Source organism: Stegodyphus dumicola, chromosome 8 (genome assembly GCF_044657685.1).
Source record: "Stegodyphus dumicola isolate Sdum_Otavi_A_Nest chromosome 8, ASM4465768v1".
Lineage (NCBI taxonomy): Eukaryota > Metazoa > Arthropoda > Arachnida > Araneae > Eresidae > Stegodyphus > Stegodyphus dumicola.
The window spans coordinates 99,437,398-99,455,168 of NC_140775.1; the positions used below are offsets into that span (position 1 = coordinate 99,437,398).

The following is a 17,771-nucleotide window of genomic DNA, read 5'->3' on the forward strand; positions in this document are numbered from 1 at the left end:
CCAGATTTGTCGCCATGCGACTTTCACATTTTCGGGAAACTGAAAAAACATCTCAAGGGTACCAGATTCGTGTCGGACGCCGCCGTGAAGGAGTCAGTTACAGACTTTTTGAATCGACAGCCCAAGGAGTTTTATGAGACGGGGGTCACGCGGCTCATTTGTCAATGGGATAAATGTCTCAATGTTCATGGAGACTACCTTTAAATAAAGTACTCTGTTTGTCATATATTCGCATTGGCTCAATTTCATTTGACTCGCCCTTATAGTAATAGGTTTGCAGTAAGTAAAATGAAAATTCATGCTCAGGATTTAAAATAAAATAAGATTATTATTTATTGTTAGTGTCTATTAAATTTATAAATATACTGTTATAATTATTACATAATTTAATGTTAGTATGAAGCTTATTTGCTGTATATCAAATAGCTATTCTTAACATAATTTTGTGCTCCCCAGACGATATAGTGTTTAGGGGAGTCTGACTGCCATACTGAAGGGCCTGCATTCGAATTCTGGAGTAGGCAGGGATGTAAAATTGCCTGTCTCTTCACAGGAGGTAGCGGTGGCCATCATTAGGTGCCACCACAATAAAATGGTCACCACTTAGGAGTGGCCAATGCTATTATAAGCAGGTGTCCGCCATTGGTAGGGGGGGCATAATTTTGTAATTACAGGATGACTGAATCTCAATGTAGAAAAGCTGAGGAAAATTTTAAAACTTGTTTTTTAAAAAGAACAAAAGAAGCTGTATCCACAATTATTTAAAACTGAGATTGTTTTAGTGAGAAAATTGTACAAAATTTTGTAACTAAATAGTCTGATGTTTCATATTTACTATTGCTTCAACAATTATCTCATTTTATACTTTTTATAAGAAACAGTCTCCTCAAGTTCTGTTCTCTTTTTGTATAATGTATTTGTTTTACATTTCTGCTGAATGATTTAGCATTGTTGTTTTCTTCTTCATGGCTTGGATATTTCAAATACTACCAAAACAGTTCATCTTTTGAATCTTCTGGGACATTTGTGATGATTTATGCTTTCACTAATAAATGAGGCAGTCAAAAAGAAAGAGAACAGAAAATCTTGCCACTCCCTCTCCAAAAAGTGCAATCTATATATTCATTCAAATCTCTTCCTTTCACCCATCCTGAAACTTGATTCTCAGATTTGATTTCTATTCAGAATTGATTTATTTATAAAAAATCTGATGTCTGGAAATGATTTTTAGATATGCAAAGTCTGCTGAATAAATCATCACAACTTTAATCATAAACAAAATCCCCCCAAGCCTAGCCTTGTTGCCATAGGTCATAAAATATCTGATGATAACTTCATAAAGTCTCAGTTGAAAAGCAGTGTTTGGTGGTAAAAGCAGACTTTACAGAAATTTTGATGGTGAAGAAGCTACTTAAAACAACAAATGAACAAAATTATGTTTATTTAGTTTCTTGAATATGAAGTCTGAAAACCAGCTTTCCCCACAAACACCGTAGTGCGTTAGTAACCATACTGAGAACTGATGATTTTAGATACTTGTTTTGCAGATTCAAGCCTTGCTTTTCCCATCTTAGATGATGTTGCGAATATACCAGATTTTTATCTACCATGACTTTCTTTGTGCACAAGAAGTCTACATTTATTTTTCATTGATTATAAATGTAATTTTCACCTTCTAGGTGGCACTGTGTGCAATATCCTTTGTATAACAGTGAACCTTTTTCACAATTCATAAGGTGATCTGTCGGTCCGATTTTCTTTCAGCTGAAGCCAGACTAGCAAAAGCAATACTGATCATAGTATAAAATTGCTGTTTTACGTAATTTAGTGAGTTCTTAGTTTTAAAATTGTCAAATTTGCTAATTGTGGAATTTAATTTTTAAAAAAGAAGAAATATAAAAATTATATAAAATGAAATTATTCAATGCATTTTAGACAAAAGTAACTTTATAAAATAAAACTTTAAAACAGTGGCTCTTCATTAATACATGAATGACTAATTGAAATAATTACAGTTACATTTAAGGTAAAAAATATGTACCTAAAGCAGAAAATATATTTTAAGACTTTTTTAAATTTCCATTGTTTACTAACTTTTAAGTAACTGTTTTATTAAGTATGATATTTAGTTTAGTAATCCTATAAATCCTGCATACATTTAAACAAAATGTAATTTTTATTACATTAATTAAACCAGTTATATTAAGGGAAGTTCATACATTATGCAAAAGATTTCATGATGTTCTACCTATAAAAAATGCACACTCTAAAATCAAAATATGCAATTAATTATCATTCAAAAATTCATAAATAAATTAGACATATATATAACGATCCTGTTCTGGGATATCGTATTCCTGTCTTCAAAATGATTCTCTTGTGCAATATTGTGACAAAAATTAGTGTTCTGCTTTTGGATAAGAATTAATAAGGCGTCATTTGGAAATGATTAATAGAAATTTCAATGTCATTAAAGTGCATTTTTATCAATTGCATAATTTGTATCTCCTTGCTGCAGTCGTCTCACATATTAATGTAAACCGCTGCTCTCTTCTTCTGTGTAAAGCAAGAAATAAAATAGTTTTAATTAAGCACAAATTAGATTAATTTTAATTAAAAATATAGCTCTAAAAAGCCAAAATACCACACAAAAATTCATGTTTTTGTCCCAAGTTTCTGATATGAAGAGCCATCTATAGTGCGCATATCGCAACTCTTAAAGCGAAAGTTTGCACTTTGTTATGGATTGAAGTACATGGAAAGCAAGAGTTCATTTGCTACAGTGGCTCCCTAAAGTGTTCATACACTTATGATTTTCATTGAAATAGGGCTCTATCCATTAATTAAAAGTAAACTTTTTGATTTAATAATAAGAACTGAGACTTAATAACTGAGATTTTAATAATAAAATCTATAACCTATTCGTAACATAATTGCATGAAATATGTTTAAAATATAGCGAAACTTTATTTTTAAGAAATTTATAATAAAAAAATGACAAACATTTTATCTCGCAAAAGTCTTTGTACACTTCAAAAAAATCTTGACATATTAGTAAACATTTTCATTTTTCGTTAAATTAATATTAGGAGGATATCCTTTAGCATTCACAACACCTGTAATTTCTGTATCAATGTTCATTCTTCCATCATGACTGTTTTGAGTTCGCTTTTTGTTTTGATGTCATTTTTTCGTACTTTAACCTCCAGTTCTTTCCAAATGTGTTCTATGGGGTTTAAATCTGGCGACTGAGGTGGTGTTTTCAAAACCTGTGGACAATTATAGAGACACCACAGGTGAACGTTGAGAGCCATATGCTTAGGATCGTTATCATGATTATAAATAAAGTTGTTTGCAATACCCAAATTTTGGGCTGATAATTTTAAATTGTCTCTTAAAATATTTAAAGAGAACGATTCATTATGCCATCAATAAATACTAAATTACCTAGTCCTAATGCTGCTATGCACCCCCACACAAGAACACCGCAATGCTTAACTTTTCCAACTAAGTCCTTAGAATGAATTTCCTCATTTTTTCTTCTCCGTACAGTTATTTAACCATTGGAACCAAAAATGTTAAATTTGCTTTTGTCAGCAAATAGGACATTATTCCAGTACGTTTCGAGTGTATTCATCATTGATTTTGCGAATGAAAGCCTAAGCATTCTGTTTTTCTCACTAACAAAAAATTGTTTATGGGCAGAATGCCCATGTAACCGAACTTCTCTGAGAACTCGTCAAACAGTTTCAGGTGAAAAAGTAGAAAACTTTGCATTAAATTCTGCAGAAACTTTTACAGCACTCAAACGTTGGTTTTTCACAAATTTTCTAATAATAAATCTCTCATCACGTTTAGTTAACTTTCTTGGTCAACCATTTCTTACCTTGTTTTCAATCCGATTTTTTACTTTAAAGTGTTTTATCATATTACCGCTCTGTAGAATGGGATAAATTAACTAATTTAACGATATTTCGAATTGATTTACCACTGCTATGGTGAAAAATTATCAATTTTCGAATGCTGTTTGTAATTTCTTTATGACTGTGAACCCATTTTTCAATAATAAATAGAATATTATGAAGTAAACAATAAAAAATTAAAGCAAACGATTTTTTTAAATGCCACCTTAATGCAAAAATTTTAAAAAGTGGCAAACAATAATTCTAATTTTGATTTTATCCAAAAATATTTCAGTGTACGAAGACTTTTGCGAGATAAAAAGTTTGTCATATTTTTATTATTAATTTCTTAAAAGTAAAGTTTTGCTATATTTTAAATATATTTTGTGTAATTTTGTTATGAATAGATTATAGATCTTATTATTAAAATCTCATTCATAAAGTTTTCTTTTAATTAATCGGTAGAACCCTATTTCAATGAAAATCGTAAGTGTATGAACACTTTTTAGAGCCACTGTAAGTACTTTCTATTTTTAATTCAAAACTTTTGCCGTCCACCATCTGAGTTTATATAGATTTCAGTTACTGGTGGATTTTTTGGTTTTCGAATGTATTTGTATTTTTTGCTGACAATATGATAGCAGCTTTTCTAATGGATATTTAAAATGCATAAATCGTAGCATTTTTTGTTAATAAATAAATTTATGGTTGGAGATATTTGTTGATGAAGAACTAGTTGTGGATATTTTACCTTCCTTTTTTTTCTTAAATAATATTTAGCAAGATGATCTAATTTTCAGAGCATAAGTTCAGGCGAGAAAGATTTCTGCATGCGCATTAGAATACAACTACCTCCTCTCACTAGAAGGTGGTTTTGTTGCATTGGTTTGCTAGTAGTGATGTTCAGACTTTGCGAAAGTGTGAAATCACTCCGGCACTCTTTTCATGACAACGGACCAGTGTGAATGCAGCTTTAGAATCGAAAATGATACTTTTTGATGAGAAGACATAGGAGTGTATTAAACCATGCACTTAGAATGTTTGAAAAATGTAAAGGTTGGATATTATAAATTCTTCCGTTTTTGTCCTTTTATTACAAGCTGCTTTATTGAGCGTTATATTTTGCTTCATTGATAGAACTTGATGCTTTGTTGCCATGTTGTACATACATATAAAACTTCTGCCTGTAGTGGAAGAAGGAAAATGTTCAAACAAGTATCAGAGATGTACTTAAATAGACATTTTTAATAACATTTCATGATCAGAGAATGGGTGTATGCATGTCCTTTTACAGTGGCCAAATCAGTTTCAAAAGGATTGCAAGTAATATGTAAGTTTAAAATTCCCACTAAATCTACTTTCTTGTAGTTTCATCTGATCCGCCAAAGATAATGTAAACTAGTGCTAGAAATTCCTAATTAGCATTGGGAGAATAGGTAAAACTATTTCTGTCTAAAGGATTTAGTTGTAAGTGAAGAAGAAATTTATTTGTCATCGTAAATAAACTCTGAAGTTTATCAGGAGATAATGAATATATGTTAAGAAAGCAAATTTTTATTGTTTCATTGGAATTTTTTATAAAAGTGACATTTCTTGTACTTTAATTCCAATTATTTTTTTTTTATTTTTCTTTCTCTCCCCTTTTTGTGTATGTATGCAAGTTTGTATAATCAAGAGGATATAATTAAAATACATTCAAAGCATTTTTTCAGTTTTTTGACATTACCTGTTTTGCATTATTATTTGTTTTACGTTAAATACTTTTGACAGTGTGGTAGATTAAAAGCAATATTTTTAATAATATCCCTGTTTTATTTCAAACTAAATGTAGTTTTTAGCCCTTATATTGGTTTTATTTGAATATACATGCATGTTCAAAATGAAATATTAATTTCATCATGTGAAAGGCAGTTTTGAAATAAGATGGTGCATATTAAACAGAAAATACAAACTGGAAGTATTATGATAACACACAAAGAGGAAGGAAACTAGAATTGGTTGAATTAAATGAAAATGCATACAGTACAAGTGCATAATATAGGAAAGAATTTATGATATGTATGAAAAGTATGAATATGAAGAATGTGCAAATGTCTTAAAATTTGACAGAGCCCATCAAGTCTTTAAATGACCCACTTGTTCTCAGTGAATTTAAATGGAATACATATATGTGATATGCAGAAGTAGAAACCACAGCTTCTTACATTTATAAATAACAGTATGAGACCAGCTTGCTTTTGTGATGGTTTTGGAAGCTTATTTTATGTACCTTCTGATTTTTAACCATCTAGTATGCTCATTCTTCTTTATGTAAATATTTCTGATGAACAAATACATATTGTATAGTTTTTGTAATATTTTACATGTTAATTTTTATGTGTAAATAAAATATATCTTTAAGAAAAACAAAGAATATGTAAAAGATTTTAAATTATCAATGTAAATTTCCCTAATCAATTCTAAAAATATTAACCTCTCTTTTCACTGCGTCATTTCTAGATTAATCCATGTCATATGACTCTTACATTGAGAACCAACACTAGCTCAGTCTGAATTAAGATTTCACTTTGAACGTAATACACTTGCTTTCTACACTTTGGCCTAGCTAGACTGCAGTATGTCTGTTCCTGCTTTCTTACTGCAAAATAATCGAAAAGGTAAGCTTTTTGGAATAGGCACAATTAATGTGCCAACTTGTTTGTGGCCACAACATGTTTACTGAAATAAAAAAGGAAGCTTTAATCTGCCTTCGGCTCCAATTTCCTATTCATTATGGATCAACACTTCTATGCCATCAAAATTTCTGTAGTCACTCTTCTAATTCTACATTGCTCCACTTTTGGCATATAAAACAGTTGCATTTCATTATGGCATGGATTCCACAAGTTCCACAAGTTGTCCAAAATATGATTATATTAGATTTGCATGCAGAGGTCATTTAGTATATGTAGATCATGATGAGGTGGTCAGTGACCGTCTGTGCATGTTAGATGTGCTTAGTAAAATTAAAATGCCAGGATATCACTTGGTTTTCATTACTTTATTAAAAAAACCACTATATCATAATTATAGCTTTGTGAGGAGCCTTATCCATTTCTAGTGGGGATGATAAATGCTATTAAAGAATTTACTGGTAAGCATTATGTATTCTCTATTTACTGGTATCATTGTGCCACTATCAACTGCCACTGATCTGAGGTAAGCCATGAAAATATCTCCCAAAGCTACCACTGACTTATTTATGCCTGAAGTTACAGGTATTGATCAGTTTGTGGTTTGCCTGGAAAATAGTTTATCCTAACGAGACCCATCAGCATTTGTAAAAAGAAATCGCAGTTCACCGAATATGTAAAATCATTTCCATTGTTGCAAGGTTCAGTCAATATAGTCACTTGCCTACTGTAGTTAGGAATGGCGATTATGAGAGGTTAACAAAGGCATACGAAAAGACATCTGCTTTGGAATCTGACATCCAATAGAATCAGGTGAACTGGGTGCTCAGATACATGTGTAGTTGGACCTACATAGTATTCAACTGTCAACTGAGCATTTGTTAGTTGCTTATTTGTATTCCCTTGAGAAAGACTGTTTCTGACATCCACATTCATAGATCAGGCATGGATGTGAATGCTTCGTGTTTGCTGCAGGTTTCACTGCCCTTCTGGATATTAGTAGTGGCAGTTCATGAGCATCTGATTTGTAACAGCATTTTGAATACTTATTTCTAGCCTTCAGGCCAAAACAATCTGACTTTTGAGCCATTTAAATCAACTGTCTTAACAGAAATTGGAAGTGTCATGGTTAAATTTTTTTAGCTCTAGCTTTCAAATGTAAATAAATGCAAAACTACTTGCATGATATTTGCATACCTGCCAACTTTTGCGAATTTTTCATAATTTTTACGAAAATGTGTTTGTCTTTACGATTTTACGATCGTAATCCATTTTTTACGATTTTTGTCCTTTTTCAAGTGTTTTTAGTGATTTTTGTCGAAATTTTAGAATTTTTTGCCAATTGCCTCGTGTTTTACCGCCAACTACTGATCCAGTAACCTACGGTTTCTCCCAACTCACCGCTTAACCAGCCAATCCAATGCGCTGAACTTGTTTCTCCCACTCTTTTCTTTGTGGGCGCCAGATTATTTTTTATCATGGATTGTCGCATTCTGTTTTTTTTTTTTTTTTTTTTTTTTTTTTTTTTTTTTTTTTTTTTTTTTTTTTTGTTGTTGTTGTTGTTGTTTGTTTGTTTTTGTTTGCACGTTCTGCGAATTTTGTTAATACGTCGTTGTTACGAAATGAGTTCAAAAAAAAAAACATATTCTCAACATTTTCGGCCTGCCTACAAAGCCGAATTTCCAACATATTAAAGAATCCTTCAAAGGAAATAACTATGCATTTTGCAACGTGTGCGTGTGTGACTTCATAATAAGTCACGGTGGAAGAAGCCATATTGTGAAGCATGTTAAGTCTAAAAAGCATGAAATTAATGCTTCGGCTTCGACAACGTCAAAGAAAGTGGATGATTTTTCAATGTAATGCTGAGTGCGAGAGAGTCTTCAGTGTTGTGAAGAAAAATAAAACTATGTTTTGTTCTTCAATTTTACCAAAAACTCTAGAAAACATTTTAATTGTTAAATGTTATGAGGAAACTAATTGTTATGACAGGAAATTTTCCAAAGAATTTTTGATATCAAAGCATGATATTAATTCTTCGTGTTCTTCTGAATTTTTATCTTTAGAGGTTGGCAGGTATGTATTTGTAAAATTTAGTATTTAGGATAATTTTAAGCAAAGAATTAAAAAATTTTCCCTGTTTTGCTTCAAAATGTGTATGCAAGACCAGTGCCGAATGTGGATTTAATTTATCGTAAGTTGTTCTTTCAAAGTATGAAAACTGCAAGTTTTGTCAATTTTGAGGATGGAAGATGTATAATTATCACTGTCTTCTCTCTCTCTCTCTCTCTCTCTTTTTTTTTTTTTTTTTTTTTTTTTTAATACTTTACATTGCTCATGATGTTAGTCATGTGGAGCTGAAAATGTTCCTGATGCTGATAGACTGAATGTTTCAGTAGCTGTTAGATTGAATATTCCAAGGCATTTTAGTTGGTCTCGCATATGCTCGGAATGAGGTGACGAATCCTGGGCAACCTGAGCTAAATATAACCAGGCGTTATACTGCTCAAATTGTGTGTGGGGGGGGTATGGAAGCAAACGGATCTGATAAGATCTTATCCACAAAGCACAGAACTATTAATGTTCCATTTACTACTACTATTATCTTTGGGTATAACTATCCAAGTCAGAATGCTTGTAGTTTGCAGGAGGTAGAGAAATGCCACTGTTGACCAGAGGACTTCTACACCTGGACATGGTGATTCCAATACTGATGAAGCTATTGATGCCCTTTGGTTTAAAGCTGTACGTTGTAAGAATGTCTACATTTCAGGTCACTTGCATAACAGGATTTCTGAATTCAGGAATCCATGCTAAGTATCTGATTTTCATGATCTGTGAGTAACACAATATCTCAATTTCAGTCATCACAAGGTGTAATTAGTGTGCCTCAAACCAGCCGAAGGAACTTCTTCACAATTAATTCGGTAAATGATGCATTGAGATTTTTTTTAATTATGACTTAGAAGTTCTTATGCAAGCTTTATTAGTCTAAAACTCAAAAAAATAATTTCATGCTGTGCCATCATTTAGAGGGGGGAAGGAACCTTTAATACTCTGATTAATGATCATGTAAATTTTTTTATTTAGCTCTCTTACCAGAAAGTTAAATACTGTAACATTTCCATTTGTTAGTCAGTTGAATTCAATTTATTATTTATTGGAAGTTTGTTCATTGTTTGGAAGTCATTACTTTGTTCAAGACACTTTAGTAGTAAAACATTAGTTAATGTAAGAAATCGGAAGCTGTAAATAGTTTAAACAAATAAATTTTCGAAAATTTATGTTTTTGTTTGGTATTGTAAATGTTTCTTTTTCATGATGCTTTTAAAAAAAAATTTTTTTTTTTTTTTTTTTTTTTTTTTTTCTTTTATAGGATGAAGAAACAGCTGTTTGTGATTAGATTTTATAACATGCTCATGGAAATGTACATAATGTAATGCTAGGTAAATTTACAGAGTAACATGAATATGGCCAAGTATTCATGTTGGTGAAAATTAGCACCATGAAAGAAATGTGATCTTCAACATTTGCCTGTCACTACCTAGTTGGTCTGTGGATTTTGCATAAATCATATGCACAATCAGATCTCATTAGATGCAAATAATTTTGCTACCAGTGAGTGAACGTCACAAATACTTTTGAATATTTAATATTTAGAACTGTATACAAGGACTATGTTTCATTCAACAAGTTTTGAAATTGGTGCAGTGTGAATTCCAGTTTGATCCTTCCTAACCTGTATATACCTCATTAGATGGTTGACTTGGTAAATGGATTTTCGGATGTTGGTAAAACTTATTATTTTGAACTTGTTGCTTCTATTTATGTATTTAGTTTTAAAATACAAAATGCAACTGTAACTCATTTCAGGTGTGTAAATGTGCCTTTATTCTCAACCTAAATTTTAACAATCTGACAACTGCATGGCAGTTAATGTTTACCGTTATTGTGAAGTTGAAAATTTGAGTACTGCTTGTCAAATATGTTGATAGAATTTTCAGCATGGTATGTCCTTAGGAATATTTATAAATGAAATTATTCATTTTTGTGTTACTTATTTATTTTGAAATTTTGTATGGAAAATTATGCTCTGGGAACAAAATATGTGCTTGTAGCATTTAAATGCAATTATTGTTTATAAAGAAGTTATTTAAAGTGTTAATTTATTCAAAAAATCTGAGAAATTGGTTCCAGAGTGATATAAGACAATATTTGTACAAAGGTAAATTTATTGTATTTTGTGTGCTATTGTCAGTTCAAACAACTGTGTGCTTTTGTAGACTTTTTAAGATATGATCTAGAGATTGTCTAAATTTTGCTATTGCTTTGAAAATTTTCAGCATGCAAATCAGTACTTGATATTATTTCAAATTCTGCTTGAAATGTAATTCCAATGCAGCTTGAACAATATCAGTATTCTTAATTAAATCATCAGAAATCTTTAGTGAAGTTTTATGATTTGTTAATGTATTTTATAATCATTTTTCCATTTTACATATATTTCACATTTGGGTATGCTTTTTTTCCATTCTGAATTTTCTCCAAAAGGAGGTATTATTTATCTTGTCAAATGCTTCATAGGCAAATTGAATGTAAAATTTTATATTTAAAAAACAAGACTGTAAGCCTTATTATTTTTATTCATTATTAAATGCAAAATAAGCTGTGATACACATATAGAGATTTAAAATACTTTGGGAAAATAGCTAAAATATGTTTGTAATAGTGTCGTCACATATCACATACTTAACTTCTTTGACAGTTTAACTGTCTTGAAATTGTATGGATAGCTTGTGGAAAAGACCAAAAAATATGCTGAGGTTAAATATAGCTTCAACATAATATTCACTCGGGGCAGCTTTGAGATCATCTGTCTGAACAGAAAATTTAATACTTAATTTATATTTTTATTCAAATTTTTTTTAGCATGTTCTTGTAAGACTCATAAAACTTGTTTTCTGGATTAAAGGAATTTTTACACACATGAAAATTTACACATTGCTTTCTGATTCAGATGTCAGATAAAAACAGGTTTTGTGTATTGAGCCAGAAAAAAATTGCTATTTTCATTAAAATGTTTTTATTGGCCTTTTTTAACAAAGTTTTGGAAGTATCAGAATTAAGTAAACCCAGATTCTAATGTAAGTTTCAAAAATATTGTCTTTAATAAATTTTCTGTTAAAAGAATGTGACATGCTGCTTAATCTCAGTCTTTTTTTTTTTTTTTCTTTAATTGTAAAAAATTGAAATATATTCTTATTAATTAAATAATCTTATTCTTAGAATACGGTTATTTGATATGCCAAATACAATGAGAATAATTATTTCTGGCCGTAAATCGTTATTTTTTGTTTTGGTAATGCATTAACTAGCTGTTAACAAGGGGAAATTCAAAATGTTTTTCCCGTTATTTTATTTATTGGAAAAATAATGTACATAGATCTGCGTTGCATATAACTTCAAATTTCATCCTTTTGAGCCCATCATGTTTGAGAGTAAACGGAATATTGACTACTAACAGACGTGCATATTTTTAAAGAAAATTAAATGGACGTTTATTTTTTAGTTTGTATAACGCTGTTAAAGTTTCGATGTATTCAATGACTTTAAACTTCAAAGGAAAATTTTAAATTATTTAAAAAGAGAAGTACTCATTACATCTCGTTTTAGCAATCTGGCAGCGCTGTTGTAATACATCTACACTCCGATCTCGGATCTGACGCCGGAGAAATTTTGGATTCGACCAAATAAGGGGTGATCGGCATATTCGTAACCTCTGTGCTACCTTAAGAATGAGAATGCATTTTCGGAGCTTTGAGCACCTGTAATATTTGTAATGAATTGTGATGCCATTATTGGCGTTAATTTTATACGTAATAACTCCCCTCCCCACACGGTGCGTATGATATCCAGTTGAAACTGGAACAGTTGGTTAAGCGCAGTGGCATCCCCAATCTTTAAATGGACTCTACCTATAGTGTAGAGTGGTAAACGGAAACTGTAGTCGAAAACAGCGCGGTTTTAACGTCGCGGCCGTGAACTAATGGCTAGCGATTTTCGCTTTTAGCTATTCCTAGGTAATTAAACCGTAAAGTGTGAAACGTTTGGTTTAATTGGCCGTGGCCTATATTGTTTGATAGATTTCATATCTTATTGTATATATATATATATTTATTTATAAGATGGCAAATATTTGAATTGACACTTTTTTTTTTTTTTAAGTTATGTACAATAGGCAACTTAGCCGTTTTTACTTAGTGCAGAAATTCATAGTGGGTATTAGTTATTGGTTAAAATTATTGTTTTATTAATTATGTATAGTTTTTAAGCGAATAAAAATAGATAACACGTAGAAAGAAGGAATTTTTTTTAGCTTATGTAAAAGAATATATTTGCATTTAACGCAGTTGTGGGAGCTGATTTTTATATAACGACTTTATACCAAAGCCATTTTTCGCTACTTAGTGCTTTCAAGATTTTAGTTATTACTTTCCATATTGTTTTTTAAAACATATGTACTCATTTATGTATGCTACATCAGAGCTAATAAAAGTTCGTTTAATTTATGTAATGCTTCTCATTTATGGAAGTTAGGAGAGGTTTAGCCGTTTTGACTATGAAACATTCAGGTGCATATGTTATTTAAATAGTAAAAAGGAAATTATTTTGAAATAATTTTTAAAATGAATTTGCATGTTACGTATAATAAGACTTGTTTAAAAAAAATTAGTATGCAAATGTGTTCAGTTCATCTATAATGTACCAAGTAAATTCTGTGGTTTCTGATATCTTTAGAACGTTTCTTATGTTCTTTGTGCCTCAGTTGTTGTTGATAACATTTTATACAAGTTGTTTGGGAGGGAAAAGAGGAAAAAGAGCAACAACACATATCTGAAATTAGTGTGTTTATTGCATTTTAATTTACATAGATTGAACGAAGAGCTCCAAAATTTGCAGTAGCCTTCTCTGTGAGTGTCATTTGTAGTCCGGGCTGTGTTTAGGATATACTCTCTCATTCCACATGTTCAAAAGCATGACTGGTATACCTTAGTCCTATTGCTTCATATTATTTATTACATTACTTAGCTATAAAAAATATTACCTCTCATGCATTCAATCTATTTCCTTAATAGTATTATCCTATGTTCAAGTAGTATCATAATTCAATACAATACAAAAAACTGGGAATAAATATTAAAAAAAAAAAAATCTGGTGCAAAATTTGCAGCTTGTCCATTGGTTACAAGGGAAAAGCCTATATGGTTTAAAATACATAAATGATCATCAGTGTTTTTACTTATTTTTAATACTGGATGGGTAATAAGCATTATTAAGTCAATACATGTATGAAACTTTCATTGAGCTTGTACAGGATTAAATGTTGCAAATGAAAACCAGAGCCTCTAAACTTTGGCAGTTGTGCATGAAACTTGCTTATGTAACTTCTGCTGTTTGTTGAACTATCTTATGGCTTTAGTATGTTTTTATTCACTTGTTAACATGAATCGATTCTGCAGTTGCAGGGTTCGTACGGTCCTTAAAAGTCCTTAGATTTTTTGGAATCGATTTTTGGTCCTTAAAAATCCTTAATTTTGTCCAAAATCAGCAGAAGGTCCTTAATTTTAATCATCTGAAATTTTCGGCTGTTTTTACGACTGCCATTTTGAGTGTGAATTAGCATTTTGAAGAATATTTTTGGCGATTCACTGCCGTATATATGGTTATCTTTTGAATGGGTTCATGAGTTATAATTTGTTTCTAATATAAATGATGGGGTACTAGAGCTTCTAAGCGAAACATAAGCATTTCGAAATAAATTTTTTCTAGTAAAGAGCTTTTAAACAACTTTTTGCTTTGGGGAATGTGAATTCTTTTATTAAACGGTTTTAAATTTGGCGACTTTTCAACATTTTGGCGATTTTAAGATTAATTTCTACAGAAACTTTTTAATTGCGGGATCTGAGAATTTTTCGATTTTTTTTTTAAAACATCGTAACATTGATAAATTTTATTAAAATAATGGTAATATATTGAAATTATATTTAAAAAATAACATTAAAATAAAACATTTTTATTTTTCGCTGTAATATTATAAAGTTTCATTTTGGCAATACAATATTTTAAATCTGAAAAATAAACAAGATATAATGCTATAAAGCACAATTTACGAAACAGCTCTTAGCAAAAGCAAAATTAGCTATGTATTTAATTAAAAATTTCTTGTTTTTAATTTTTTTCATAGTAAAGAAGTATATTAAAACTTCTCATAATGTGCATCAGTTTTCTCCATTAAATTAATTTTATACTTTTTCTCTCCTATTTTTTCCCAAAATATTTCTGGCTTTTTGCTGTTACAGAATTGGTAGGGATAATTTTTCTTTAGGATTTTAGATATTGCAGCTTTGAAAGCTTAGAAGGATTTGAAGGCAAGATTTATAGACTCACAATTCTAGAAGTTTTGAGAAACATGTGACAAAATGAAAAATGTCTCCATGGTATCAACACGTAATGGATGTATTTTACAGAAAATTTGCAATGAATTTCTTAATTTTTGGAGAACATGTGGAAGAACATGAACGTTTTACTTCTGATACTAGAATCTTAACATGTTTATCTTCTCTTTATTTTCTCTACTTTTCACTAGACAGAAGCATGGAAAATATCAAAAATGCTTCTGATCTTATCACATGGGCAAGCATTATAGAAAGGGATTTTTTTATTAATAAAGAAATTGAAAACTTACAATTTAAAAGATTCATCTAATATTTCGTAATGCACATAGCTGCACTAGTTGCTAGCATTATACACATAGCTGGCACTAGGCATTTTCCCACCTGATGCAATCTCTGTTTATCCTAAATTCTGTTGCCAAGTGCCTTTCCAAATTCTGCTTCCAATGCCTGCTCTAAGTTTTAAAAGTTTTGCCATTTCTAGAGTTTGTTGTTTGGTGTGTCACTAAATTCTAAAAATTCTGCCACACCAGCTCTGTAACTGGCCTTTACAATATGTATTTCATATTTTTTCTGAAATCCATATTACTAAAGAAATTAAATTAATCAATTTTTCTATACATTCTAAATGCATTTAGTGTGTTTTAGAATAACAGAAATCCTTAATTAAATCCAAAAATTCTAAAATGAAAAGGAAACGTGTTGGAGAAAGAAACTGAATACATAAAGGAAATTATTCTTCAAAGATATCTGCAGTTGTTATTATGTAAATTACCCAATTGTTTATGATTTCAATCTTTACTTTAATTCCCCATTTCTATTTCCTCATATGATAGAGTTATTGAGCCAGATTAAATTAAAATTAAATTGTCTAATCTTGGACCACAAGTCCACATTATTAGTTTGAATTTGACTGTTCTTGTTTAATTATGTCACTGTGAGCTTTAATTGATTTTGTTAGCATCAGAACATGCCTTTATGTTCTAAGCTCTTTTTAAATAAGAGGCTTATTTAAACCTTTGTATGATATTGTAGTTAATTTCAGACATAGCAAGGCCCACCAGAGGCCAAGCGGTAAAGACGTTGAACACTGGTAGTTCGGTATGAGGTTCGAATCCCACGAACGGGTGTTTCCGTGGTTTTCTCCATGTGTAACATGTATACGAGCCAGTTCCCTTAGAAAGTCCTCCACAAAGGCATCCCTCTAGGCAGATAGCTCTCGTGTGCTTTGCCATAATTGAATAACCCAATTCAGACATAGCGATAATATGCTTCACGCCTGTCGGGAGTTCTAGACTATTTAACTTTTACCAGATCAATTAAACCCTCATAGGTACATTGTGGAGAGGTTGACAAGTTAGGAGATAAAGATGCAGAAACTAGTGAGAGCATTGATTTGCATATTGAGACAAATCTCTAATTGTTAGAAAAGATGCTTAAAGGGAAAGAAATCAATATAAACTATCCAAAATGTCTGGGAAGGTTTCAAATTAAAATGACAGATAAATATTTTGTTGACTGTTGTTGTTACAAAACATAAATGCTCTGTAGCTTTTAATGCATAATTATCTTAATATCATTTAAGAATCTGTGTCATAAATTAAATATACTTTAAACTGTGAAATTTTATTAGATTTTGATTTTAATAGGGCTTTTTTAACAAATATTGTTAAAAAATAAAATTTAATAGTGGTCATGTAAATCCATAATGACTAAGGTTATCAAACTACCTAATTTAATTATTTATAACTAACTGCTTACCTTTAAAAATTATCTCCACATATTAAAGCGAGTTATTGCTTTTCATTAATACTCAGTGTGGTCACAAGATAAAATATAAAAATGTAAAAATTCAAGTAAAACATATTCTACTATTCATCTATTTAGACTTAAAATAATACAAAACAACTTTAATGGTGCTTTAAAGGCTTATTGGAACCTTAAAGTATATTGACTGGGTTACAATCCCTGGATATGTACATGAAGCTATGACACTAACTGTGGATATGTACATGAAGCTATGACACTAACTGCATCAAACAGAGCCTAAATAACTTTCAACACTTGCCAATCTTGCCTACATCAGGCCTTTCAGGTTTGTTTTAACCAGCAGGTCTCTCTCTAGACAAGCAGCAGTGGTGACAACATTCATTCTTTTGGTTATGAATCATGCTGATTATGATCTTCTCATTTTAACCTATTCAGTTTGACATAAAAATCTGCCTGCTTATTTACTAAACCTCTAGACTGACCAAGTATGTGACAAAATGAGACATAAAAAAATCAACATAAAGTTAACCATTAGTAAAACGTAAATGTCACTTATCTTCTTTCAAATATGACCAACAATTTGTAAGAGTAAAATATTTAATGCAACTTGATAAATTGCATAAAGTTTATTTTATTCTCAAACTTATTAATAATTATGTTAATTAATTAATGTTTAGTAATAATGCGTACTACTTAGGGATCTGTTTTATTTTTAGGATGGTATGCAAAAGGGAATTCAGGCATAGATAATATCTTCAATTGAATTTATTCAGTTCCCATTTGCTCATACGTCCTTAATTTTTTTCATTAATGGTCCTTAAAATTATTTAATTTCCATGTGCAGAAATGTGTATAAACCCTGAGTTGGTGAAATTGGCATTCATTTAACACTGATTTCGACAGTTATTATTAGCAATAAAGTGCAAATGATAATGATCATGTTAACGACATATAAATTAAACTTGAACATGATA

At 30.6% G+C, this 17,771-nt stretch overlaps 1 protein-coding gene across 2 annotated transcripts in view; it reads left to right on the plus strand.

Annotated features, from left to right (window-relative positions):
* The window catches only part of MEP-1 (zinc finger protein MEP-1), a 233,767-nt gene that overhangs the window by 61,158 nt on the left and 154,838 nt on the right, over positions 1–17,771 (plus strand). The window contains exon 3 of one of the 2 annotated variants that reach the window (XM_035351658.2): positions 9,951–11,769. The exons of the other annotated variant lie outside the window; for it this stretch is intronic. Within the exon in view, the coding sequence (XP_035207549.1) occupies positions 9,951–9,977 (27 nt within the window). The 3' untranslated portion in view covers positions 9,978–11,769. Of the gene's footprint in view, positions 1–9,950; positions 11,770–17,771 lie in introns of those variants that run through there. 2 annotated transcript variants of the gene reach the window in all.